Genomic DNA, 26,184 nt, shown 5'->3' on the forward strand with positions numbered 1-26,184 from the left:
CATAAACAGCGAACAGCACTGTTCCCTCCTAACAGTGTCAGCAAGAGAAGGGGCCATCTCCACACCCAGTGTACAAGACCCATAGAGCCTGCGTTAAAACAGCCCAAAGGCCTCATCTGGCACAGCCTGGCCCACAGAACAGAGGCTTCTTTGACACAGAAGGAACGCTGGCCTTACATCAGCAGAGTGCTATGGCCCCGGCAGAGCCAGAAATTGGTGACAGGACTGCACAATCCCCATGCTCTTTGCCCTCACACCCCAGAGGTGCAGGCAGGACAGGACCTGCTGTCTCAGGCCTTGGCGTCAGTGCTCCTCCCAACACTGCTTGACACCTTCCCCCAGGGCTGAGCAGACACCCACAGACTGCTCTGTTGGTGGTGATGGGTCAACAGCCCCCACTCCACAAAACCCTGATTGTTCTGACCCCTAAACCCAAAGGTGACAGGGGCAGTGTGGGGAGGGGGCGGCGCACAGTGGAGGAGATGGTATGAACCTCACACTAGTGCCCAATCCTGCCAGACTGTCACTACAGTAAGAGAACAGTCAGGGCTCAGCCACCCTACCCTCCTCCCCAGCCACACCATCAGTTTGAGCACGCACCCCCTGGGGGCGGAAGGTCCATCTGCGGGAGCTGGAATCCCAGCACTGCCTGCTTCAGCCAGGCCAGGTGCTCCGGGGAGTTCCAGTGCAGGTGAGGAAGCAGCTGGCTGCCTCCCGTCTCAGCAAACTCGGTGACGGGCCAGGACAGGTCACAAAGCTGCTCGGAGGACACTGCGGATGCGAGGAAGTGCAGCACGCTGTTGAAGAGCTCAATGATGGCACCAGGCTCCTGTGAGGCCAGGCCGCCTAGCCGCCTCTCTCTTCTGTCACGGAAAAACCGGCCACTAAACTCACGGCCAACCCCATCTTCCACATATTGAATGAGGGTCTGGCAGCAAAGGTCAAGGGCACAGGGGCAGCGGGAGACCAGCCACTGCACAGCCTGTGAAACCTGAGAAACAAAGATAGTTCAGAGATACCCGGTTAAACAATTCATGCTGTCAAGGGAGCTTTCTGAAGATTCCCCCCACAGCTGCCACAGCAGGTGCCCCGAGCACCAGCTTCTCAACCACACTAGGAGGGGAGGAGAAGCTTCCGCTGCAGTTGTTTGGCCTCCTAAAGACCTGGAGAACCACACAGCGGGGCCCCCAGACAGGGGCTCCAAGTCCCACCCTGTCCTTGGAGAGTGGGGCCTGCAGGATCAGCCCCTTGAAGGGCTCAGGCCTAAGGGCAACGAGCCCTGCACGTCCTTTTCTCCGCACACAGAAATGGAGACCCGTCTTCCCCTCCTTAGAAAGACTGACAGCTTCACCGCAAGCCAGGAAGCTTTCACGTCCTGTGCTCAGCTTTCTTCCTGCAGTTACTTTCAACTCCCAGCACTTTTTTCCCTAAATGTCATTGTCAGCACAGACTTGTTTTCTTGCAGGGAAAGAGTCGCCCCAAGCTAACATGTGTTGCCAATCTTCCTCTTTTTTTTCTTCTTCCCCAAAGCCCAAGTACATGGTTGTATATCTTAGTTCTAAGTCCTTCTATTTCTTCTATGTGAGCCGCTGCGACAGCATGGCAACTGACAGATGGGTGGTGTGGTTCTGTGAAGGGGAAGTGAAGCCAAGCGACCAAAGCAGTGAGCATAGAACTTTAACCACTAGGCATGAGGGCTGGCTCAGACTTCCTTTTTTTTAAGGAAACCTCTGATAACATTATTTCTTCATATAGTCCAAGAAGAACTACCCTACAAAAGTAATTTATGTATCTGAACCTCTGATATAAGACAAGAATGGTCATACTTTAAAGCCATAACAACAAAAACACGAAAAATTAATATGAACAATTTAATTTGTTGCAGATGGCAGGACTATGGGCAAATTTTATCTTTTATTTTGATTTCTGCTTATAGTTTTAGAAAGTTACCTGTCAAAACATAAAATTAAAAATGCAAGCAGTAGTATACACTAAATTCAAGAGAAAGAGAAAGAGGCAAAACACAAGTATCTAGTTGGCCTTTAAAAATGATGACAGCTCACCTTCCTTGTGCCTTGTAATTCATTAAGGGAATCAGGGATCTCAAGAACGGTGTAATCTGAAATCAGCTTAGCCGAAACCAAATCCTGGAGCATCAGACCTTTGAGGGAAACAGATGGAGGTCAGCTGTCTCATGCTCTCACTTTGCATGGGAGCTGACACCTCACTGCGCTGACCCCACTCAGCCCTGCTCTCAGCCACCACAACAGCACTGTCCCACGACTCCCAACACCATCTGCCAGCACTTCCTCAGACCCAGGGCTCAACCCATTTATTAAACAAGCCAGTTCATAAACAAGACTGTGTTCACAAACCATCTTCCACTTCCTTCTCCACAGTGTCCCCTCCCAGGCTGGGCACAAGAACCACCAGCGGAAGTGCAGGCTGGAAGGGCTTGGCCTGCAGGAGCTGCTTCAGCTGCAGCAACGCCGACAACCAGTACACATCCTCCTCTGCCACATCCTCGCTCTTCACTTTGGGGGGAAGCAGCAGCATGAGCCCACTGGCCCCCAGGAGCTCCTTCTGCGTCTCCACGGCATCCAGGACACAGTCACTGAGCGCACCATGTGCCACCTGGAACAGCACCCCAATCATCAGGAGGGACACACCAGGGGACAAATGAGCAGTGAATGTTGGCCCCAGAGTAAGCACAGACAAATGTTCACGGAACTGGCCTCCCTCCATGAGGCCATGAATTAGTGTGAGAAACAGCCAGGTCAACAGATAATTCAGCTTCCAGTGTTTGAGCATGTTACTTTAATCTTAACACAGTTATCCTTAAGCAGATATAAAAACAGGTAAGCCCATAATGACAAAAAAGGTGAAAGGCAAGCCAGCAGCAGACGAGGAATTCCAACCCACTTCCAGAAAGCAGCACAGAGATGGGAACAACCACTGGGTTAAGGAAGCAGAGGAAGCCACATGTGAAGGGCTGCAGACACGGTGTGGAAGGAACCAGGCAGCTGAGCCTGCAAAGGCCCTGAGCACCCAGGCCTTACAGCACCAAGAACCAGAGGGGAGGCTCAGAGCCTTGAGGGACGAGTCACACACAGAACAGGGGCCCAACAGGTCATCCACCCACCCTGCAGGCAGCATCTAAGTACAGCTTGTCCTCCTATCCTCCTGGGCAGGTGTTCTCTCCTGAGGATCCAGGCACGGGGCACATCAGGCAGGGGCAGGGATCTTACCTGAGAGAACCAGCCACTGCCAAGGAGGAGACGAGGTGGGTCCTTTCTAGAGAAGCCCAGGGAATAGACATCCAGATCCTGACACTTGGGCGTCCCCGCAAAAAAGGCTGGCTTGCCATTCAGTTACCCTCTAACTTACCCCAAGCAGAGCTTGTGGCTAGCCTCTGGAGGCCTCACTCAGATATGGAGGTTGCCTCAGATAAGGAGCCTCAGGACAGCCTCCAACAAGAGAGAGAGACAAGGACAACAGAGAAAAAGGAACCAAAAGAGACAGACAATGCACAGAACACACGGAAACTCAGAAAGACACAAAATCCTAACCCCCTCAGAGAGATTAGATCATGCACCCAAAGCAGTCCTAAGATGATATGAGACAGTCGAATAAGGCTAAGAAGAACAAAATGAATAATATACATGGAACAAAAAATTCAATACAACACCTGAAATATAAAGTCAAGAAAATCTCCTAGAACACAATATAAAAAATAAGATAGAAAATAGGCTAGAAAGGATGAGAGGCTCAGAGGATCAACTTCAGAGATCCAGCATCTGTCTGACAGGTTCAAGAGAGAACAAGAAAAAAGGGAGGGAGAACAGGTGTCACCAAGACACAAAAAGGTCCCAGAAGTGAAAATAGGGTCTCCACCCTGCAAGGACCTGCCAGGCCCAGCACAGTGAGTGAAGGGAGTCGGCATCAGGCATACCAAAGTGGGTGTTCAGAAGCTCAGGGACAGAGAGAGCAGGCTTCCAAAGAGAAACACCACCAGGCCACAGAGAAAGGAGCAGGAGTAGCCTCAGACATCTCAACAGCAACACTGGCTGCGAGGTGACACTGCAGCAAAACTGGAAGGAAAACAACTTTCAGCCCATCATCCTACAACCAGCCACACTGTGAAGCACCTGTGAGTGTAAATACGTTTTCAGACAGACTAGAACTCAGCAAATTCTCCTCCCATGCATCCTTACTTTGAAGAAACTGGAAGACGTTCTCCATTAAAGAAGAGACTAAACCAAGAAAAAATACTGCTGCTGCTGTGAATGGCAACACTGTGTGAGCACTTGATGTGTGTCAGGCACAGGTGCAAGGACTCTGTTTATGTAACTCACTTCATTCTAAGGGCACCTGTGTGTAGCACCACCATGGAGCAGCTCTGTGGCCTGGGACAATTTATTTTAACTTCTCTGAGCCTCAGTTTCCTCATCAGTAAAAGAGGGATATTAAGAGTACCCATCCACAGGCAGCACAGAGACACAAGGACCTTGCCCAAGGTCAGAGTGAGCAAGTGGAGGAGCAGGACCATGACTAGTACAGAGGCCCCAGTGGCACCCACACTCTGGGACATGCTATCAGCCCAGAGAGGCACAGAGGATGGCACTTTCTCAGAGAGAGGAATAAGGTGAAGTCAGAGGGCATTTGGAAAACTCTATTAAGATGTGTACAGCCCATCTGCTGGCACACTTGGATAAAATTAACAAGAGATACAGAGAAAACCATGTAAGTGAGAAAATAAGGGAACTATTACTTGCAGAAAAAATTAACAAATGTATTCGTACAACACTTGCTGGTTCTGGGGCCAAGAGCGGTCACACAGACATCAGAACATGATCCCCCCTCACTCAGATAACATGAAGTGGCAATGCAGCCATCCTGGGAAGGTGCAGAAGGCTGAGTGGGACCATGGTGTAAGAGTGCTCCTCACCCAGCGTGGCATACAGCTGCCACCTCCTAGTGCTCACGACCTTGCACAATCCCCTGCCCTGAGTTGGGCTGGGCCTGGCAACTCACTTCTAACAGACAGAAGCAGACAAAAGTGATGAGATGTCACTTCTAAGATTAGGTTACAAAGAGACTGCCATCTTACTCAGTTGATCAAAGCTGGCTGCCATGATGCAAGCTGCCTTATGGAGAGCCCCCCATGGCAGGGAACGAAGGCCTCTGGCCACAGCCTGCAAGGAAGTGAACCCTGAAACAACCACGAGAGCGAGCATGGAAGTTCCCTCAGTCGAGCTCTCAGATGAGACCAGAATTTGGCCTACATCTTGATTTTCACCTGAGAACCCCTGAGCCAGAGGACCCAGCTAAGCTGACCCAAGAAATCGTGAGGTAGTGAATGTTTGTTATTTTAAGCTGCTAAATTTGGGGGTAATTTGTTATGTAGCAATAAATAAATACACCTATTTTAATGGGAAGTCAGTGGAGAACATCTAAAGTGGATAAATTGAGAAATAAGAGTGTTGCAATGTTATTTGGAAACATGACAGAAATCAAGCCCTGGGGCAAGAGGCTAGAAGTGGGGGCAGGAGCTGCTGTTTCTCATCATAAATGATGTGGTCCTGGCTTTTTAACTATATCCAAGAAATACTTTGATCAAAAATTTTAAGAATAAAGACAAGAGGAAAAACAAACATTCTCTAATGGGTGAAGTTTAACTGTGTAATTATAGGAAAAAAGGGAAGAACACGGACCAAGACATCCTTAACTGTTGCCTCTGAATGGTGAAAGCATGGATGGGCTCATCATCTTTATATTTCCTTATATTTTTAAAGTTTTATACATGTATTACTTTTACATTTAGAAAATCCAAGAAATAGTATTAACATGGAAAAACAGAAAATCTATAACCAAACTACAATTTTAAGAAGTTCCAAGGACAGAGGGAACAGGGACTGCAGCATCAAATACAGATGACCAGGACGAGCCATGAAGGTGACTCTGTTAGGAAGAGGAGAGGCCTGGGTAGTGTAAGCCTTCAAGTCAGGACACAGGGGAGAGCTGACTGTCACTGGGCCCTCCTCCAAGCACACAGCCCAGATACCCTTATGAGACGCTGGTGCAGTGGGTCGTGATGACCACATCATGGAAGATACTACGCTGAGGCTCAGAGAGCTGGCCAGAGCAGCAGCTATCAACACCAGGTCTACTCAGCACTGAAGCCCACATTTCCTGCCCTGCACTGCTATTTCCAAGCAAATAAAATACACATCTAATTTTATTTCTGAACATATACACTGAAACCTAAAATTCACTTATGCAAGTTTGAATCTAATGAGGAAACAGGTTCTCATTAAACAAAAATCTCTCAGGGAACCAATTAAGCTCAATATTGTACAAACACCTATAAAGAACAAAAATTAAAACTTGTAATAGAAAACTGAGGACAACATGAATATAAAACAAAAACAACTAATCTGAAATGTCCAATACTGAACCCATATGGAAACTGGGATCAAGTTTAGTGAAAACTGCATAGGATTAAAATCATCAGTCTTTTGGTAAGACCTGATGTACCAGGAAGCCATTTTAACAAAGACGTCAGCAGTTGGCAAACCATGTGTGCAGTAACAGTCGCTGCATTTTTGTGGGATGCTGTGTCTCCTTTCCCTCTTTCCCATAGCAGAGGCCCACGAAGGAGTTCAGGGCTTCTGAATTATGTGCAGAACAGCATAAGTGCATCTCTGTCTTTCCAGGATGGTTCTGAGTTTTCACCAAGTTCTCAAAGAGGTCTGTGACCCAAGACAGTTAAGCATCACTGCACTCCCGAGAACTGAGCCTGGCATCTCACTCCAAACAGGAGTCCATGGGACATCACCAAGACACAGGAGAAACAGACATGACACTCACTTCTGAGCCTTCCACATCCTTTCAAAACCACTTCAGGGCATTTATATGATTTCAATGATGTCTGGGAGTGAGTGAAAACAAGAAAATCCCAAAAGTAAATATACAAAGTGACTGTCACTCACCTTTATACACACATTGACAGAAACTGTCTGACTCCCTCTGCTGTGGAGTGCATTAAACAGTGCGAGTGTCTGAATCCCACCAGCATCACTGCATGTGTCATCCACTGAGCCATCATCACTCATGAACTTGACTTTTAACCAATTTTCTAGGATTCTGTGAATAAAAGAAAATAACACTTGAAGAAAAATCTAATTCTAAATTTGAACTATAAAGATTTTCAGGAAGATAATTAGAAATATCACACAGATATAGGTCCACAGACACCAAATCTTACTGTGAAGTTGATCTACACAAAACAAGCTGTGATTTTAAAATGGAGCTAGGAATTCTACTGGCTTACTCTTACTGGGAAAGAGGAGAGGGCACTCATGGAACTGGGTCATTCTAATGTGATTAAAATTATGAAGCACTAAGAAAAGATTCTGAGCAATAGAAAAGGCCCTCAGAGTTTGAAATATACATGTTTTACCAAATCAAATTTCTCATTCCTGAGACCTTAAGAATTTCTGTGACATATGTTTCTTTATGAATTTAGCAAATCAGAAGACAGCTGTTTTAAGAAGTGAATCATTTAAATACTTTTAAAACACCACAACTCTCTTCTTTGCTCAGCTGTCTCCTGAGATAAGCTTGATGGCTTTCTTTTTCCTCAGCATGTGTGTGTCCCAATAGCAGTTACTACTGGTAACTAAAAGTAACATATTCAGACAACTGAACACCCTCATACATTGTTGAGAGGAATGCAAAATGGTGCAGCCACTGTGGAAAACAGTTTGGCAACTTTTCAAAGACTTAAACATAGGGTTACCATACAACCTAACAGCAGTTCCACTCCTAGGTATATAACCAAGAGAACTGCAAACGTATGTCCATGCAAACACTTACATATGAATGTTCACAGAAGCATTATTCATAATAGGCAAAAAGTGGAAACAACCCAAATGTCCATCAACTGATGAACAGATAAATAAAATGTGGTATACGCATACAATGCAATAATATTTAGCCACAAAAAAAGAATGAAGGACTAATATACGCTAAAACATGAACCTAGAAAACCTTACCTAAACGAAAGCTGCCAGTCATAAAAGACTAAATACTTTATGATTCCATTTATATAGGATGTCCAGAATAGGCAAATGGATAAAGACAGAGAACAGATTAGTGGTTGCCAGGAGTGAGGGCAGGGAGGAGTGCAGAGTGGATTACTAATAGATATGGGGTTTCTTTTCAGAAGAAAAACGTATTAGGGAATTAGATAGTGGTGGTGATTGTACAAATCTGAATATATAAAAAACCAGGGATATGTACACTTTAAATGGGTGAAATTGATGATACATGAATTACATCTCAAAATAGCAGTTAAAAAAGAAAAGTAACATGTTCTGTAGTTGCTTTCAAAGTATGGTTTCTAGAAGCGATTTGGTTACAGGAAATAATGCCCTGTCAATTTTTCGGATTTCTTTTTAAAAATGTTAAAAGTTTTTTTTCTAAGGAAAAAAACAGAACTACAGCAAACTATAAACTGTCTTCCCCAAGAGTCAACAATGAAGAGGGCCCTAATCAATCTACCTTAGCACAGCTTTAAATAATAATCAACTCTGAAATACTTTTGGGCAAAGACTATTGCCAAGTTTACAGAATAAAAATTTAAATAATTTAAAGCGTCAACTTCAAATCACAAACAAAACAGACGTCAAGTCTCAGGATCGAAACACAAAAATAGACGTTATGGTTCCCACCACCTCTCACCGTGTGCAAGAGGAACACACTGAGCTGACATTCCCCACACTCTGGGAGAAGTCGCTCCACCTCCCCAGGCTGCTTCCTCTGGATCAGACCCCATGGAGGGAAACCCTCCCTGACCTGCCAGGACTCCCTGGGAACTGCTCTTCTCCGTCAGGCAACACCAGCACCAGCTTCCAGAACACACGCTCCTGTCTCCCAGGGAGGTGCTCAGCCACAAGGGATGGCAGGTCCAGGGGCGCCCAGGCTGCATCACTGGAAGGGACAGGGCACTGAGGGTGAGCCAGTGCGTGAGCCCCAGGCAGGGGCAGCATACACCGCGGGGGCATGACAGACCTCAGCAGCTGCTGGTGGAAGTGCTGAACCTTCAGCTGGTGTGCCGTCTTGTTTCTGAGCCACCTTAACCTGCGAAAAAAGGGAGAAGGACATGGTGCTTACACGGGCCAGCTCAGCACCCGTGACAGGAATTCGATATGTATTTACTGATATTCTGGGTGAAAAGTAATGTGTTAGTGAGTGTCTCCAGGTGGAAAATACTTAGGAGACCAAGACAACTTTTCTGATAAAGAAACAGGCTAGACAGAGGACTCATTCATTCCACAAACATCATGTAATGCTCTACTGTGTGCCAGCCATGGGGGATCAGCAATAAATGAACAAGGTCCCTGCCCTTCTAGAACAACAGACTCTCATGGAGAGAGAAGAGCCTCTGTACGTGGATGGTGTGGCAGATGCCATGAGTGTGCTGTGGTCTTACACAGGGTGGTCAGAGAAGGGGCTACGTGAGCAGACCTGATGGAAGTGAGCACAGCCAGAGTGACAACCTCTAGGGTAGTCAGGCAGAGGGAGTGGCCATGCCGAGGCAGAAGCAGGCCTGTCATGAACCTGGAATGAGCACAGGGAGAGCAGTTGGGGACACCCGGGGCTGGGGGGTGCCATGCAAGGACTCAGGGAGCAGCACAGAGAGATCAACTAGAGACCCGAGATGACCTGAATTGGTGGTGGTGGTGAGGACACCAGGGTGTAGGGGTCAAGGGTGGAAGCCGGCAGACAGACAGGCGGCTCTGTGAGAAGGGCTGGCAGCAGACATGGTGATGGAAGAGCTGCAGGACAGTGGGTCTGAGTCCAGGTGTGTGACCTAAGCCCAGGGAGGACACGCTGGTGTCCTGGGAGCCAGGGAAGGCCTCTAGTGGGGCAGGCTGGGCAAAGATTAGGTTCCCATGTTGAGTTGGGAATGGGGTACAGAAGTCTGGGATGCAGGGAAGAGGCCTCGGCTGGAGATGCACAAGGGGAGCTATCAGTGCTAAGGACAGAAAGAGATTACCAAGGGAGGGGGCAGAAGGGAAGAACAGAGGGCAGGGGGCTATGCTGAGAGAGAGGGGTCGAGGGAGACACGAGAGAGGGCCATCCTGACGCAGGCAAGGCATCCATGACTCCAGGAGGCGGCCAGGCCAGTGCTAAGGCTGCCATGGGTCAGAGAGAACTGTGAATGCCCTGACCACACAAAGTGCATCTGAGATGGGTCGGCAATGTCATCCACCCACTTATAGACACAGGAGAGGGACCCCGGGGGTATAGGCAACTGCACAAAGTTTGCTGGACCCAAATGAAACCCAGCGAGACAGTTTTCAGAGAGAACACCCCATGACAGCCCAGGGAGGACGAGGCATATCACAAGACCCCGCATGGTGCACTGTGGCAGCCCCTCTGTGTCGCATTCCCCCAGGGTCCCCACTGTGAAGCCCCTCTCAAGAGGTGACACAGCCCTACATGGCCAGGACCGGATAGCTCAAGCGAGGACCTGGGCAGAGCCCTGAGGAGCTGGACATGCTTGGGGTAACCAGGAAGGGCAGCAGGGAGGGCCACAGCCAAGGGCCATAAGGAGGGAGCCCTGTGAGAGGAGACTGGAGGGCAAGAGGTGGAGTCGCTAAAATGCTGCTGTAGAAGACAGGGTGGCGGTTTGAGCAAGGCGGCAGCAGGAATGACAGGGAAGCAGATGGATCTGGAAGCAGAGGGAACACGGGTGGAGTTGGGAGTAAGGCCAAGGTAGACCTCTGGTTCCATCAATGAGAATGGACATGGTGTGTCCTTAAACCATGAAGACCAGGAGACAAACAGGTGATTCCAAATAAAATTCGACTACCAGGACCCTGAGTGTTTTGAGGAGAAAAGGCATGTGAAATCAAAGCATGGAGAGTAAGTCACACCCCCAGAACTGGTGGGAAAGACCTTCAAAAAGGCAATCCTGCATCTGTCTTCACTTTTTCTGATTCCACCCACTTTCCCTCCAAACACATGTTAATCCACACTCTTTGTGAAGTCAGGTGGGGCAGGGGTACACTTAGGAGGCCGTGTGGCAGGCTGAGCACTGACCTGGTGCAAGAGATGCCTACTTTCCCTGCATGGCCCAGGTCCAGGAGGCCTTTGGCCAGGTTCTCCTCAGTGATGGGGCACTCTGCACTCGGCGCCAGCGCCCTCAGCCGGTCATTCACGTCCACACAGGGTGCCGCAGGGAAGGCCCGCATCTGGCGCCTCAGTTTCTTCCGGGCTGTGACAGCTTCCCTCCACCTGGAGGACACATCAGCATATCATCACTGGGTGTTTTATAGGTTCACCACAAGGACAAATGCAAAAACAAGCTCCAGTGCCCTCACACGGGGAAACACATTTTTGGCACTATGTTTAGGTCTTTTTCAGCAACAGTCCTCAAACTGAGAAATGAATCAGAATTAAAACTCAGGCATGGGGAAGACCTGTATCAAATGAGAGGTGGTGAGCAACGAGACTACTGAACTGAACAGCAAATGCTGAACCATCTTCAGAGGCCAATTTGGCAACATGGGTACAAATAAAAGATACACATACCCCCTGACCCAGCAAACACCAGACAGGAATTTATCTCCAGACACATGTGAAATATTTGTACAGGGACTCTCACTACAGCACTCTCTGTCATAGCTAAAGAGCCAAGTAAAAGTCCATCACCAGGGGACCAGGGAGGTCATTTATGGTGCATCCTTGCAATGAGCTGCCTCAAGGCCCTGCAACAACCAGAAGAGCCCAACACGCTGCCGCAGTCAGGTCTCCACCTCCTATCAAATGGAGTAAAGAAAGGCTTAGCAGAGGAGGACACATGCTCCCATCTGTGTTAACACCCACAAAATGGACAGAGGTTTCTGGATGGGTACACAAGCAGCTATTGCTCCTGAGGAAGAAGAGGTCTCTCGTGGAATGGAGACTCATTGCTCACTGAATTCCCTTTTATCTGGTTGCAACTGCCAAGTACACTATGACTTATCTCAAATTTTGTTACGAAATGAATCACCATATAACATACATAACGCATATACACCCAGTTTAAAGATTAATGATAAATCTAATACCCACGTGCTTCTGTCCAGTTGAGAAACGGCAGCTGTGACCAGCACTGAGATGCCCATGGCCCCAACCACCACACTGAGTTTATGTTCCTTATTTTCCTTCTTTTCTTTAGGGTTATACTACTATATATAAATCCAAAACAATCTATTTAGTTTGAATATACATTGCTTGGATGTTGTATACATTTCCTTAAGAAGTGCTTTTTTCACTATAAATTATGTTTTAGAAATTCATCCACGTGGGTGCATACAGCTATAATTTGTTTGGCTTCTTCATGGCCCCTCCCTATGTTTTGCACAGTGGGTAAATGACTGTAAATACTTGTCAAAATACAAAACAGCCCCCCACTAATCTAATTCATTGCTTATCCCTTAGTTTATACCCTTTTGTAAGGAACATGTTACGTGTGTGTATAATTGACTTTCTGAAAGTTTAATCTTTTTAAGAGACTCTCCCCGTGTGCATGGATTTTATGTGTAAGGACACAGGACTCACCTCTGGAGATACTTGCAGAAGCACTGAAGTTCTTGGAGGGTCTCCTTTGCAGTCTGGAAAATTTCCTCCCCAAGAAACAAGTCCACCAGGTGGGCACAGACATCCTCACAGCAACGGGCCCTGCGGAGCCTGTCGTCTGTCTCCACCGCGCTCCTAGGGAAGAGGGCAATCAGCACAGGAGACACTGCACCCAGGGCCCCCAAACACTGAGGGCTTGCCTTAAAAGCACAAGAGTCCATGTCCTTAATACTGAATATAATTACATCTTCGCTCCAAGAGAAGCTCTAAGATTTTCATTTTACTTAACATACAGACACCTGGAATGACAGACAAAATAGAACAAGAGTAGTATAGAGTACTAGATTATAGGTCTAACAGGGCCCTTGTAAATGGTCAAGAATAAACCTTTGTCTTAAAAATAATTAAAATTTTTAATTTTAAATATCCATTAAGACAACTGCAACATCTTTTCATCATCATATCTGATGTTTGCAATAAGAAGTGTCACAAGTACATCAGAGCTGGCAGCCTACAGTCATGCGGCAGTTGCCCTCAGATAAACCAGTATCTAAGAGAGAGCTTTTTACAACAAAATTCTGTCAACCAAAGGAGCAAAGAAGACTTTATCAAATACATTTAATGGCAAAATCAAAGTAGCTTAAACAGGCCAGACCCATTTCCAACAGCGATGCTCTGGAACAGGTGGAGAGGGCCCTGGGGCTGAGCTGCAGTCCAACTCTCCCGGAACTGCAGAGAACAGCACTTTCCCTACATATCAATGAGCCCTAGGTTTTACTTATCTCCTAACACCCCTGCCTGAGATTAAGAAGAGACATATACCCATCATCTGTGAGGTCTCCTGCTTACAGTAAACAGGGACAGAGACTCCCAATTAGTAGAGATGGAAAGAAACATGAATTAAATAATACACTTCTGCCTCCCAGCTGTGTCCCCATCTGCACCAGAAGCTGTGACTGTACTAACGTCCATCACCGTCAGGGCCACCTCGGGGGAGTTTATGTACGAGGACAGACTTCGCTGCACAACTGAACTTCTTTCTCCCTGAAGCTTGGCATTAAAATTTTAAAAGTTCTTAAGTGAGAAAGCTCAAAGAAATCTTTTAACATATGAAACAGGGGAAAGACTCTTCTACGTGAGGAAAAATAACAGTAAGTAACCTCGTGTAGAGAAGACACCAGAGAATTCTTTTGCTAACAGACACAACAGACCCAAAGCAGGGATAAGAGTGAAAGCCAGGCCCTCTCTGGAAGCAACACACACACAAATACAGGGATGGTGTTTCAGTGTTTGGCTATCCAAAAGATATGCTCCTGTCAAGAAGAAAGCAGCTAGCTTGAACTGCACAGCCCAACCACGGTGCCTCAACGACCCTGGACCCCTCACCCACGCCCCTTGCACTGCATGACACCAGCACTTCTCTTACTTCAACTCCTGGGAGCAGGTTTCCCTAACGCAATCCATCACCACGAGTTCCATCAGCTCTGTGGCCAGGCCCTGGCTGAGCTGAGTCAATACCAGTTCTCTCTCTTGTTTCAACCTAAGGGTAAAAGAAGAAAAGTACAAGGGTAACGTTTAAGAATAAAACCCAGCGTTACACACTCCCTGACCTTGAGAGTGGGGATCTGAGCTGTGCTGAGGGGCAGGCTCAACCCCTCTGACCCCATCAGACAGGCCACACAGCCACCCCCACTCAAGCTCTCCTGACCACCACCCTTCCTGCCACTCCAGCTAGGGAGGGGCTGCTGCTCACAAGGTGAGTGGGGCCTTGGGACCCCAACCCACGCCCTGAGCCACAGGGTACTGGGTGAGCCATGGTCTGATGCTAGTACAGGGGACAACAGCAAGAGCATCCTAGGCGATGGTGGGTTCTCTCCTGTGTCCACACACTCTGACCCCCATGTGTACTGCAGGGACAAGACACACCTCTCCTCTTCAGCCCGTCGCCTCTCCTCCTCCTTTCGTTCTCTTTCCTTAGTCACTTCTTCAGCTGCAATGTGCCTCAAAATGCCTGTGGTTGCAGCTGTGAGCAACTCCTCCATGGCAGCATTGGAAACACTAGACAGAGCAAAGGGGATAGCAGTCTAAATAAACAAATAAACGCCAAGAAACCACATAACTAAACTTCTAACACTGGCAGGGAAACAAAATACTTATTTGGCTTTTAGCATGAAAATTAAGCCCATGGTTAGAAAGACTCAATTTATCAAAAGTGACTCATGAAGAAATAGAAAATCTGAATAGACCTCTAACTAGTAAAGAGATTGACTTAGTACTCAGAAACCCCTCCCAACAAAGAAAAACCCAGGATCAGATGGCTTCACTAGTAAATTCTACTAAACTTAAAGAATTAAATAAGAACCAGACCAACCCTTCTCAAACTCTTCTAAAAATGTGAAGAAGCAGGAATACTTCCTAACACTCTATGAAGCCAGCACTGCCTTGACTGGATACCACAGCTAGACAAGAACACCACTAGAAAACTACAAACTAATATTCCTTATGGATATTGATGTAAAAATCCTCAACAAAATACCAGCAAATCAAAGTAAGCAATATAGTTAAAAGATCATACAACATTATCACATAGGATTTATTCCTACACTGCAAGGATGATTCAACAAACGAAAATCAAAATCAATGTAATACAACCACATTAATAGAATGAAGGAAAAAAACCCCACATGATCATCTCAACTGATTCAGAAACAGCATTTAATAAAATTCAACACCATTTCATGATAAAAATACTCAATAAGGAAGAGAAGGGAACTTCCTCCACATGCTAAAGGCCGTATAAAAAACACCACGGCTAACATCATATTCAGTGGTGAAAGACTTGAAAACTTTTCCTCTAAGATCAGGAACAAGACAAGGATGCCCACTGTTGCTATTTCATTCAATACCATATTGGAAATTATAGCCAGAGCAATTAGACAAGAAAAGTAAAAAACATTCAAACTGGAAAGGAAGAAGAAATCTATGTCTGTTCACAAATGATAAAATCTTGTATATAGAAAATCCTAAGGAATCCACTCAAAACCTATTAGAACTAATAAACAAGTTCAGCAAGGTTGGAATACAAGGATCAAACACAAAAATCAATAGCATTTCTCTACACTAGCAATGAACATTCTGAAAATGAAATTAAGAAAACAGTTCCATTTACAATAGTAACAAAAAGATTAAAATAACTAGGAATAAATTGAACCAAGGAGATGAACAGCTTGTACAATGACAACTATAAAACATCACTGAAAGAAATTAAGGATGACCCAAACTAATGGAAAGACATCCCATGTTCACAGATTGGACAACAATATTGTTAAGATGTCAATACTACCCAAAGCAATCTACAGATTCAATACAATCACTGTCAAAATCCCAACAGGATTTTCTGCAGAAACAGAAATTTGGAATTTCAAGGAACTCCCAATAGCAAAACAATCTTGAAAAGGAGAAAAAATCTGAAGGACTCGCACTTCGTAATTTCAAAACTTACTACAACTTACTACAAAGCTATAGTAATCAAAACAGTGGTACTGGAATAAAAAGAGACATACAGACCAATGGAATAGAACAGGGAGCCCAGAAAGAAATCTTCACATGTATGCTCAATTGATTTTCTTTCTTTTTTTTTTTTAAACCTAGTGTTTTGGGGTTTTTTTTAAGATTTTTATTTTTCCTTTTTCTCCCAAAGCCCCCTGGGACATAGTTGTGTATTTTTAGTTGTGGGCCCTTCCAGTTGTGGCATGTGGGACGCCGCCTCATCATGGCCTGACCAGTGGCGCCATGTCCACGCCCAGGATTTGAACCGGTGAAACCCCGGGCTGCCAAAGCAGAGCGTGGGAAATTAACCACTCCGCCAAAGGGCCGGCCCCCTCAATTGATTTTCAACAAGGGTCCCAAGACCATTCAATGCAGAAAGGACAGTCTTTTCAACAATTGGTGCTGGGAAAACTGGATACCCACATACAAAAGAATGTTGTCAGAGCCTTAGGTTACATCACATACAAAAGTGAAATCAAAATGGATCAAAGTCCCAAACTCAAGAGGTAAAACTATAAAACTCTTAGAAGAAAACAGAGGGGGAAATCTTTATAACACTGAATTTAGCAATGACGTCTTGACTATGACACCAAAACCATAGGCAATAAGAAAAAAATAGATACATTGGACTACATAAAAATTTAAAACTTTTGTGGATCAAAGGACAGTACCAAGAGAGTGAAAAGACAATCCACAGAATAGGAAAAAATATTTGCAAATCATGTACCTGGTAAGGGATTAATCTCCAGAATATAAAAGAACTCCTACAACTCAACAACAAAAAAAACAATTCAAAAATGAGCGAAGGACTTGAACAGACATTTCTCCAAAGATGATACACAAATAGCCAATTAGCACGTGAACATATGCTCAACATCATTAGTCATTAGGGAAATGCAAATCAAAACTACAATGAGATACCACTTCACATCAATTATGATTGTTATTATTAAAAAAACAACAACAGAAGACAGCATGTATTGGAAAGAACATAGAGAAATTGGAACTCTTGCGCATTGCTGATGAGAACGTAAAATGGTACAGCCACTGCGGAAAATAGTTTGGCAGTTTCTCCAGAAGTAGATCATATGATCCAGCAATTCCACTCCTAGGCATATACCCATAAGAACTGAAAACAACAACTCAAACAGTTATCTGTACACTAATGTTCTTTGCAGCATTATTTACAACAGTCAAAAGGTGAAAATAACCCAAGCGTCCATCAACAGATGAATAAACAAACTGTGGTTTATATACATGTGTTATGTGTCTGTATATATTTAATGAAGTATTATTCAGCCATTAAAAAAAAAAATGAAATGCTGATACATGCTACAACATAGACGAACCTTGAAAATATTTATTTATTTATTTTTTGAGGAAGATTAGCCCTGAGCTAACATCTGCCACCAATCCTCCTCGTTTTGCGGAGGAAGACTAACATCTGTACCCATCTTCCTCTACTTCATATGTGGGACGCCTGCCACAGCATGGCTTGTCAAGCAGTGCCACGTCCGCACCTGGGATCCCAAGTGGCAAACCCAGGCTGCAGAAGCGGAACGTGTGTTAATCACTGTGCCACTGGGCCGGCCTCAAACCTTGAAAATATTTTTGTGTCTGAAAAAAGCCAGACACAGAAGGATAAATACTGTTAGATTCCACTTATATTAGGTACCTACAAGAGGCAAATTCATACAGACAAAAATAGAATACAGGTTACTAGGGGCTGGGGAAAGAGGAGAATGGGAAATGATTGTTCAATGGGTATAGTTTCTGTTTAGAATGATGAAAAATTCTGGAAAAAGATGGTAGTGATGCGTACACACCATTGTTAATGAACTTAATGCCATTGAATTGTACACTTAAAAATGGTTAAAATTTTATTACAATAAACAGTTAAGCCCATGGAAATCTTTATTATTTCATTTATTTTTATTTATTTTTAGTTCCATCAAACAGAAAGCATGTATATAACTCCACTATAAAAAAATGAATCAAATCAGTTAACAAGACTGATCCTTTTGTGTAATCTCCATTTACATAGGTGAAATAATACCTTTTCTTATCATTGTGTCACTTTGTGTACTAGGATTTTTTTGAAGAAGAAGATTAGCCCTGAGCTAATATCCCCCACTAATTCTCCTCTTCTTGCTTGAGGAAGATTGTCCCTGAGCTAACATCTGTGCCCATCTTCTTCTACTTCATATGTGGGACGCCTGCCATAGCATGGCTTGATAAGCAGTGCATAGGTCCATGTCCGGGACCCAAACCAGTGAACCCTATGCTGCCCCAGGCTGCCAAAGCGGAGCGCGTGAGCTTAACCACTATGCCACTGGGCTGGCCCTTGTACTAGGATATTTAAAAGATGTTTGAAATCCTTAAGAAAGTGTGATTTACTAAATATATTAGATTTTAATTAAGTTTATAAAAATGCTTAAGAGCTTACAAAGATTCTGATTATTAAATTTATTAAGACTAGATGTTTGAATTAGAATCAGATACATAAAATTTGTTAACGTAGTCTGAAACGTCTAAGGAAACTTCATTGTGGTATAAGATGGAACTGGTATAAAACGTTTAAGGGGATTTAATCTGTCAAATTTATAAACTGAGACTTAATCCAAGATCAAGCAAAGTGAGTGTTTTCAATTTTTAATACAGAATGAACTAATTTTCACTATATTTTTAAGTCAAGTTTAAAATTTAAAGAAAAATAACTTTTTAATTTACAACCTAATATTGCTGAAAAAGCATACACAAATGGACACTACACGCCAGTGAAAAACAGAAGGTCAGGAACATGAGAAATTACACCCACCTAGAGAAGAGGACCCACATTCAAGCACATACACATGGTTAGTCTCTTGCTGAAGACTGATAGCAGCTTTCTAGGGGAGCACCTGGAGGCCAGGGTGTGGCCCCAGCGAGTACAGGCAACTTGAGAGCAGCAGCGGCACCACACTTACCCCAGAGCTGTGGCTGCGAAGGCCGCCCCGGCAGCACCAACCTCCTTGCAGTCCCTCTCGAGAACCTCCTGGATGAGCTCATCCACCACCTGTGCCAGGTCCTAAGGAGAGGCCAGGCGGGGTCAGGCGTGCCGTGCAGGCCCCGAGAGACACTGCCCCAATCGAGACCCAGCTGATGAGCAGTCTAACTCTACAGCCTTCACAGAACCACGGAGATGGAGACCAGACGACCTTCTCCTGACACATCCCGCCCAGGGCAGAAATCCCTCCCAGACCTTGTCTGAAGGTGTCCAGCGACCCTCACACGGGTTCAGGTACACTGCTTCTAGAAAGATTTCCTGCTAGTCAACGAGAGGAGCCTTCTGGAGAGGACGGGGCAAGCCTGCTGGACAGCACCCATGCAGACGGCCCTGCTGCTGCCCCACATCAGACACCTGCAGTTTCTGTGGCCATTATCCTGCTCCTCTGAGGCCTCCTGCATCCTCCAGGGCCTGCCGAAGCAGCAGGGTGGTGAGACTGAGTCCCACAACGTGTGTGGTGGACAGGCCCTACTTGACCCCAGGGGCATGCCTGTCAGTAGGCACGCGCTGCTGCCCGTGGTCCCGCACGGCCCTAGTCGACGTGTCCACTGGCTGTCTCGGATGAGCAGGTGTTGGGCATCACACGGAGCAGACATGTAAGGGCACAGGATGGCACGCAGGCGGGAAGACATGGACACGTGTCTGCAGAGCCCTAGCAAGGGAAGCGCTCAGGGCAGGGCCCCACTTATCTGACCAACAGCATCAGGGACATAAAAGCTTTCAGTTCATTCTCTAAAGCTTCAACTGCAACCTTTCAAAGAGAGACACAGGCAACAAGGCAGGAAGCTGAATGTAGTCCCTGCCCTCAGAGCTGCAGGTTTCTCATCTGAAAGACAGGCTGGAGCCCTGAGGGCCAGGGTTCTGAGACAAGCCACAGCCAGAATATTCTAGAGCCACACGCGCAACCACCTCAGCAGGTTCAGTCAATAGACAACAGGCAAACTAGACATCCGACACTGCTGGACATGTGTGCACAAGGGCTCCTCAGGGCCCTCGTCTGGAAGATTCCTTACCGTGTCAGAGTACACAGGCACAGGCTTTGGTGGAAGCAGCTCAGGCTGCACGGTAGGCTGCCCAAGGGGCTGGAAGGGGCTGGGTACCACACTCGGGGCTGGTGCCGGTGCCGGGAGGTGAGGCAGAGAGACTGGTGTGGGCAGAGGGGGAGGAAGAGGCTGCGGGAGGAGAGCGGGTGGGGACACGTCTGCCTCTGCACTGCTCTCCTCTCCTCTCCCTGCACCTGGAAGGGAACAGACAAACATCGGTGTTGAGGACAAGCCCTGGGCCACCCAGAGTGACCCTGAGGACTGGCTACCCTCCCTAAGCAGACCACACATCATGGGGGACAGCATGTGCTTCACCCAGGGGAACCAAGCCCCAGGACATCAAAGAGCCACTCAGGCTGCTCTTGGCAAGAAATGTCTGTGCATGAAGAGATACCTACACCCCAGCCCCTGAAGACGACAGTGCTTCTGGCTCAGAAGAGGCTTCCCAGAGGGAAACACAGCTAGGTCCCTCCTGCAACTGCAGCTCACTCACCTGCTGTGTCCAAGGGTCTCTGAGTGCCCACGGGTAGCTCAGCAGCCAGGCTCTCTCCGACATACTTGTTCTGGGAGTTGAAGCTGCACACGGGTATGTGACGAGGGACAGGGGGCAACGGCCCTCCATTCACAATTTCCCCAACTGACACGGTCAGCTTCCTGGTAATAAACACCGACTTCCTGGTCTTGGATAACCCCTCAGGTTCCAGAAACGAGGACCGGTTCAGCTCAACACAGCTATGCAGACCACAAAGAACCCAGAGAAGAGTCACACAGGTAAGAAGCCAGCCTTCACCTTCTCAGTGCCTGGCAGCAATGCCAGAAGCCCCACCTCATCACTGTGTCACCACATGGTGATGTGGAAATGAGAAGGGAAAGCAGCAAAGGCTAGTTTGCTGGCAGGGCCCACAGCACACCACTGCCAGCCCGGGCATTTCCTCCTGACATGGGAGCTGCCAAGCCGGGTCGTTAACAGCCAGGTGTGCAGCAACGCGCACCTACATGCTCCTGGCTCATTCCAAAGCCGCCACATTTCCATCAGAACAGGACTGCACGAAGCAGACAGATGGGGGCTGGTGGTAAGTAGCCAAAGGAGAGAGGGGCAGGAAACACCAACTTTGGACACGAATGTTGTGCGTCATGGCACCATTTTCTGGGATGGGAGCCATGAGTTACATGAGGCTCTCAAAACACTCTGCTCCATAGCAGAGAAGCCCCTGGCCTAGCCTACCAGCACCTGTGTGGACTGTCACAGGGGGGATCAGCAAATGCTATCTTCCAGGGACAGAATAAGGAAGGCTCTAACCTCTACCTTTGGGTTCTTTAGTAATTTGTGAAAAGCAGTGATTTTTGGAGTCATAAAGAAATGGGTCTCAGCCCCAGTGGGCCAATGAACAGCATGTAACCTGGGGACACTCCCCAGCCATTCTGAGCCCGGTGTGTTCACCAGCTCCCCAGGGAGCCAGCAGGTGGAACATGCCGTCTTCAGGGCCGAGAACACAGCTAGGGTGACCCAGCCCGTTATCAGGGCTTCAATAAAAGAGAAAAAGGAGAGAGGCCCACACTTCCACTCTTGGCTGTTACCCATCAGAGACGGCGAGCCCGTGGTAGTTGAGGAAGTCTGTGGCCTCTTCGCAATCTCTGAACAGCAGCATGCGCACCACGCCGTCCAGGGGAAAGACAGTGGACCGCTGCGTGCTCACAGTGTACGCGACGTTGAGTGCTCGGAGAGCGTCCTTGCGGATCTAAAAGGAGAAGCCAAATGACTGCAGTCTCAACAGTTGCGGTCACCCCACGGCCACAGAAATGCCACGTGGGATCCTGCGGTTGCTCAACCCCCTGGAAAGCAAGGTGGCACCACAGGTCCCAGGCTTAACGAACATCAAGCCATGTGCTCAGTGGAAGATGCCCAAGAATGCATGCAGAGTGGTTTCATACAAAGGAAAGGCAAGGCTGAGGCTTTATTTATAAGAAACACTGGACAACAAACCATCTGTCAGTAGGGCATGGAAACTAAATGGGGCAGCATCCACTCAACAGAAAGCTGCACAGCTGCCAAAAATTATCATGGAGACAATCGCATGGTGTGAAAAAATGCATGACACATCTGCTAAAGGTGACACCAGCAACATGGCGGCCTCAGCTCACCCGGGACTCTCTCCCCTCCAAATTACAACCAAGAAGAGCAACTGCTTTCCAACCAAAAACACCATCCTAACAACAGAAATCGTCAGAGACCCATAGCAGCCAAACAATGGAAGGTGGAGAGGCTGCAGGGGGCCTCGGAGGAGCTAGAACAGGGTAGGAGAGAACTTCGCTCCGCCCATAGAGACCGAGATCGCGGGTGCGGGTGCGGGGACAGAGCAGGGGAGGGGTCGCACGTTGGGAGATCGTCCCGGACTCCCACTGCCAGTGCAGCGAAACCCTCTAACAGGGGAAAGCTTTCATGTGGGGGAGCCCCAACAAGCCAGGGCCCCGGGAGACCAGAAACTGAGAGCTGATCCAATAAGGGTCACAGTGAGTGAAAGTGCCCCTCCTCCCCCAACCAACCCTACCTGCTGCCATCTTGGCTGAAGGCACAGGGCTCAGAAAACAAGCCTCTTGATCCCCATCTAGTGGTGATCAGCTGTAACTGCAGCCGGACAATAACGTGCAAAACCCACCCCTCTAACATCCAGCAATTTGTAAAAGCTCTAGTCCAAAAGGAAAACAATAAAAATACAAAAGTAGCTCCTGAGGGCTTGGAAATGGGTAAACTAAGTGAAGAGGAGTTCAAAATAGCTATCCTCAAAATATTCAATGAGGTAAAGGGAAATATACAGAAACAAGCCAATGAGTTCTGGAGTTACTTCACAAAAGAGATTGAAATTATAAAGAACAATCAATTAGAAATACTAGAGATGAAAAATACAATGGATCACATAAAACAGAATACGGATTCCCTGAATGCCCGTGTAGACACCATAGAGGAGAAAATTAGCATAATCGAAGACAGACAGGCTGAATGGCTCCAGACAGAGGAAGAAAGAGAACTAAGACTTTAAAAAACTATACAAAATCTCAGAGAAATAGCTGACTCGATGAGAAAATGCAACTTAAGAATCATCGGAATTCCTGAGGGCGAGGAAAAGGAAAATGGAGCAGAAAGTGTGCTCAACGAAATAATAGAAGAGAACTTCCCAAATCTAGGGATTGAGAGAGAAATGTGTGTGGAGGAAGTTTTCAGATCTCCTAGATCTGTCAATGTAAAAAGACCTACTGCAAGGCACATAGTAGGAAAAATGGTAAAAATGAAGGACAAAGAAAGAACACTCAGGGCAGCAAGGCAGAAGAAAATAACCTACAAAGGAACCCCCATCAGACTTTCAGCGATTTCTCTACAGAAACCTTACAAGCTAGAAGAGATTGGAGTGACATATTTAAAACTTTAAAGGATAAAAATCTTCAGCCAAGAATACTCTATCCAGCAAAAATATCATTCAGATATGAGGGAGAAATTAAATCTTTTCCAGACAAACAAAAGCTGAGGGACTTCGTAGTCACACGACCTCCACTACAAGATATCCTCAAGAAGGCTCTCATGCCTGAAAAAACAAAAAACGGGAGTAAGGGGTCACAAAACACACAGTAGGGAGACAAATAGAATTTGAATAGGATAGCAAATATTCAACTATAGCATTAGGATAAAGGGAAGGAAATCACCAAAGCAAAGACAATCTTATCACTCTAACCACAAACTCACAACACAAGTTGGAATAAGAGATGAAAATAATAATTTAGGAGGGGAAGAGGAAAAGGACTGAAACAGTCTAGGCTAAGGAAGTAAGAGACCACCAGAAAATGGACTATGTTATACACGAGATTCTGAATGCAAACTTCAGGGTAGCCACTAAACTAAAAAGCAGAACAGAAACACAAAACATAAATAAAGAAAAATCTAAGAAACCCAGCATAAGAAATTGCAGAAGTCAATGGGTAGGCTAAAACACACAGGACGAGAAACAAAGGAAACACAGGAAAACCAGAAAACGAGCAACAGAATGACAGCATTAAGCCCTCATGCATCAACACTCACCACCAATGTAAACGGATTGAACTCTCCCATAAAAAGACACAGAGTGGCAAAATGGATTAAAGAACAAGATCCAACAATTTGCTGCCTCCAGGAAACACACCTCAGCTCCAAGGACAAACACAGGCTCAGAGTGAAAGGGTGGAAGACAATACTCCAAGCTAACAGCAAACAAAAGAAAGCAGGTGTCGCAATAATTATATCAGACAAAACAGACTTCAAGATAAGGCAGGTAAAGAGACACACAGAGGGCCAATATATAATGATCAAAGGGACACTTCATCAAGAAGAAATAACGCTTATAAATATCTATACACCCAACATAGGAGCACCAAGGTTCATAAAGCAACTATTAACAAACCTAAAAGAAGATATCAAAAATAACAGAATAATAGTAGGGGACCTCAACACCCCACTCACATCAATGGACAGATCATCCAGACAGAAAATCAACAAAGAAACAGTGGAGCTAAATGAAAAGCTAAAACAGTTGGACTTAATAGACATATATAGAACACTTCATCCAAAAACAGCAGAATACACATTCTTCTCAAGCGCACATGGAACATTCTCAAGGATAGGCCATATGTTGGGAAACAAGGCAAGCCTCTACAAATTTAAAAAAATTGAAATAATAACAAGCATCTTCTCTGATCATAATGCTGTAAAGCTAGAAATTAATTACAAGAAAAAAGCTGAGAAAGGCACAAGGATGTGGAGACTAAACAATACGCTATTGAACAAGCAATGAATCATTAAAGAAATTAAGGAAGAAATCAAAAAATACCTGGAGGCAAATGAAAATGATAACATGCCATACCAACTCGTATGGGATGCAGCAAAAGCTATATTAAGAGCAAAATTCATCACAATTCAGGCACATCTTAACAAACAAGAAAAATCCCAAATCAGCAATATTAAACTACACCTAACTGAATTAGAGAAAGAAGAACAAACAAAGCCCAAAGTCAGCGGAAGGAGAGAAATAATAAAAATCAGAGCAGAAATAAATGCTATTGAAACAAAAAAAGCAGTAGAAAGGATCAATGAAACAAAGAGCTGGTTCTTTGAGAAGATAAATAAAATTGACAAAGCCCTAGCCAGACTTACAAAGAAAAAAAGAGAGAAAGCTCAAATAGACAAAATCAGAAATGAAAGAGGAGAAATAACAACAGACTCCGCAGAAATACAACGGATTAGAAGAGAATACTACGAAAAACTACATGCCAGCAAAATGGATAACCTAGAGACAATGGATAAATTCTTGGACTCCTACAATCTCCCAAAGCTCATTCAAGAAGAAGCAGACAATTTGAACAGACCAATCACAAGGAAAGAGATTGAAACGGCCATCAAAAGCATCCCAAAGAATAAAATCCCAGGACCAGATGGCTTTCCTGGGGAATTCTACCAAACTTTCAGAGAGGACTTAATACCTATCCTTTTCAAGCTATTCCAAAAAATTAGGGAGGATGGAACACTTCTTAACACATTCTACGAGGCCAACATCATGCTGACACCAAAACCTGACAAGGAGAGCACAAAAAAGGAGAACTACAGGCCAATATCGCTGATGAACATAGATGCAAAAATTCTCAACAAAATTTTGGCAACCCAAATACAGCACTTCATGAAAAGGATCATACAGCATGATCAAGTGGGATTCATACCAGGGAAACAGGGATGGTTCAACATCCGCAAATCAATCAACGTGATACACCACATCAACAAACTGAGCAATAAAAACCACATGATCATCTCAATAGATGTAGAGAAAGCATTTGACGAGATCCAACAGCCACTTATGATAAAAACTCTCAACAAAATGGGGATAGAAGGGAACTACC

General features: G+C 45.7%; 1 protein-coding gene across 4 annotated transcripts in view; it reads right to left on the minus strand.

Annotated features, from left to right (window-relative positions):
- The window catches only part of MCM3AP (minichromosome maintenance complex component 3 associated protein), a 57,139-nt gene that overhangs the window by 7,371 nt on the left and 23,584 nt on the right, over positions 1–26,184 (minus strand). For all 4 annotated transcript variants that reach the window (XR_011433047.1, XR_011433048.1, XM_070252637.1 and 1 more), the window contains exons 11-24: positions 21,850–22,010; positions 20,765–21,003; positions 20,242–20,465; positions 19,149–19,249; positions 14,560–14,691; positions 14,060–14,173; positions 12,616–12,768; positions 11,113–11,307; positions 9,076–9,144; positions 8,860–8,994; positions 6,993–7,146; positions 2,376–2,634; positions 2,064–2,161; positions 601–991 (exon numbers count right to left, since the gene is read on the minus strand). Coding sequence is in view for 2 of the 4 variants with exons in the window: in XM_070252637.1 (XP_070108738.1) it covers positions 601–991; positions 2,064–2,161; positions 2,376–2,634; positions 6,993–7,146; positions 8,860–8,994; positions 9,076–9,144; positions 11,113–11,307; positions 12,616–12,768; positions 14,060–14,173; positions 14,560–14,691; positions 19,149–19,249; positions 20,242–20,465; positions 20,765–21,003; positions 21,850–22,010 (2,425 nt within the window). In the remaining 2 variants the exon portion in view is untranslated. The remainder of the gene's footprint in view (positions 1–600; positions 992–2,063; positions 2,162–2,375; positions 2,635–6,992; positions 7,147–8,859; positions 8,995–9,075; positions 9,145–11,112; positions 11,308–12,615; positions 12,769–14,059; positions 14,174–14,559; positions 14,692–19,148; positions 19,250–20,241; positions 20,466–20,764; positions 21,004–21,849; positions 22,011–26,184) is intronic.

Source organism: Equus caballus, chromosome 26 (genome assembly GCF_041296265.1).
Source record: "Equus caballus isolate H_3958 breed thoroughbred chromosome 26, TB-T2T, whole genome shotgun sequence".
NCBI classification, from domain to species: Eukaryota; Metazoa; Chordata; class Mammalia; order Perissodactyla; family Equidae; genus Equus; species Equus caballus.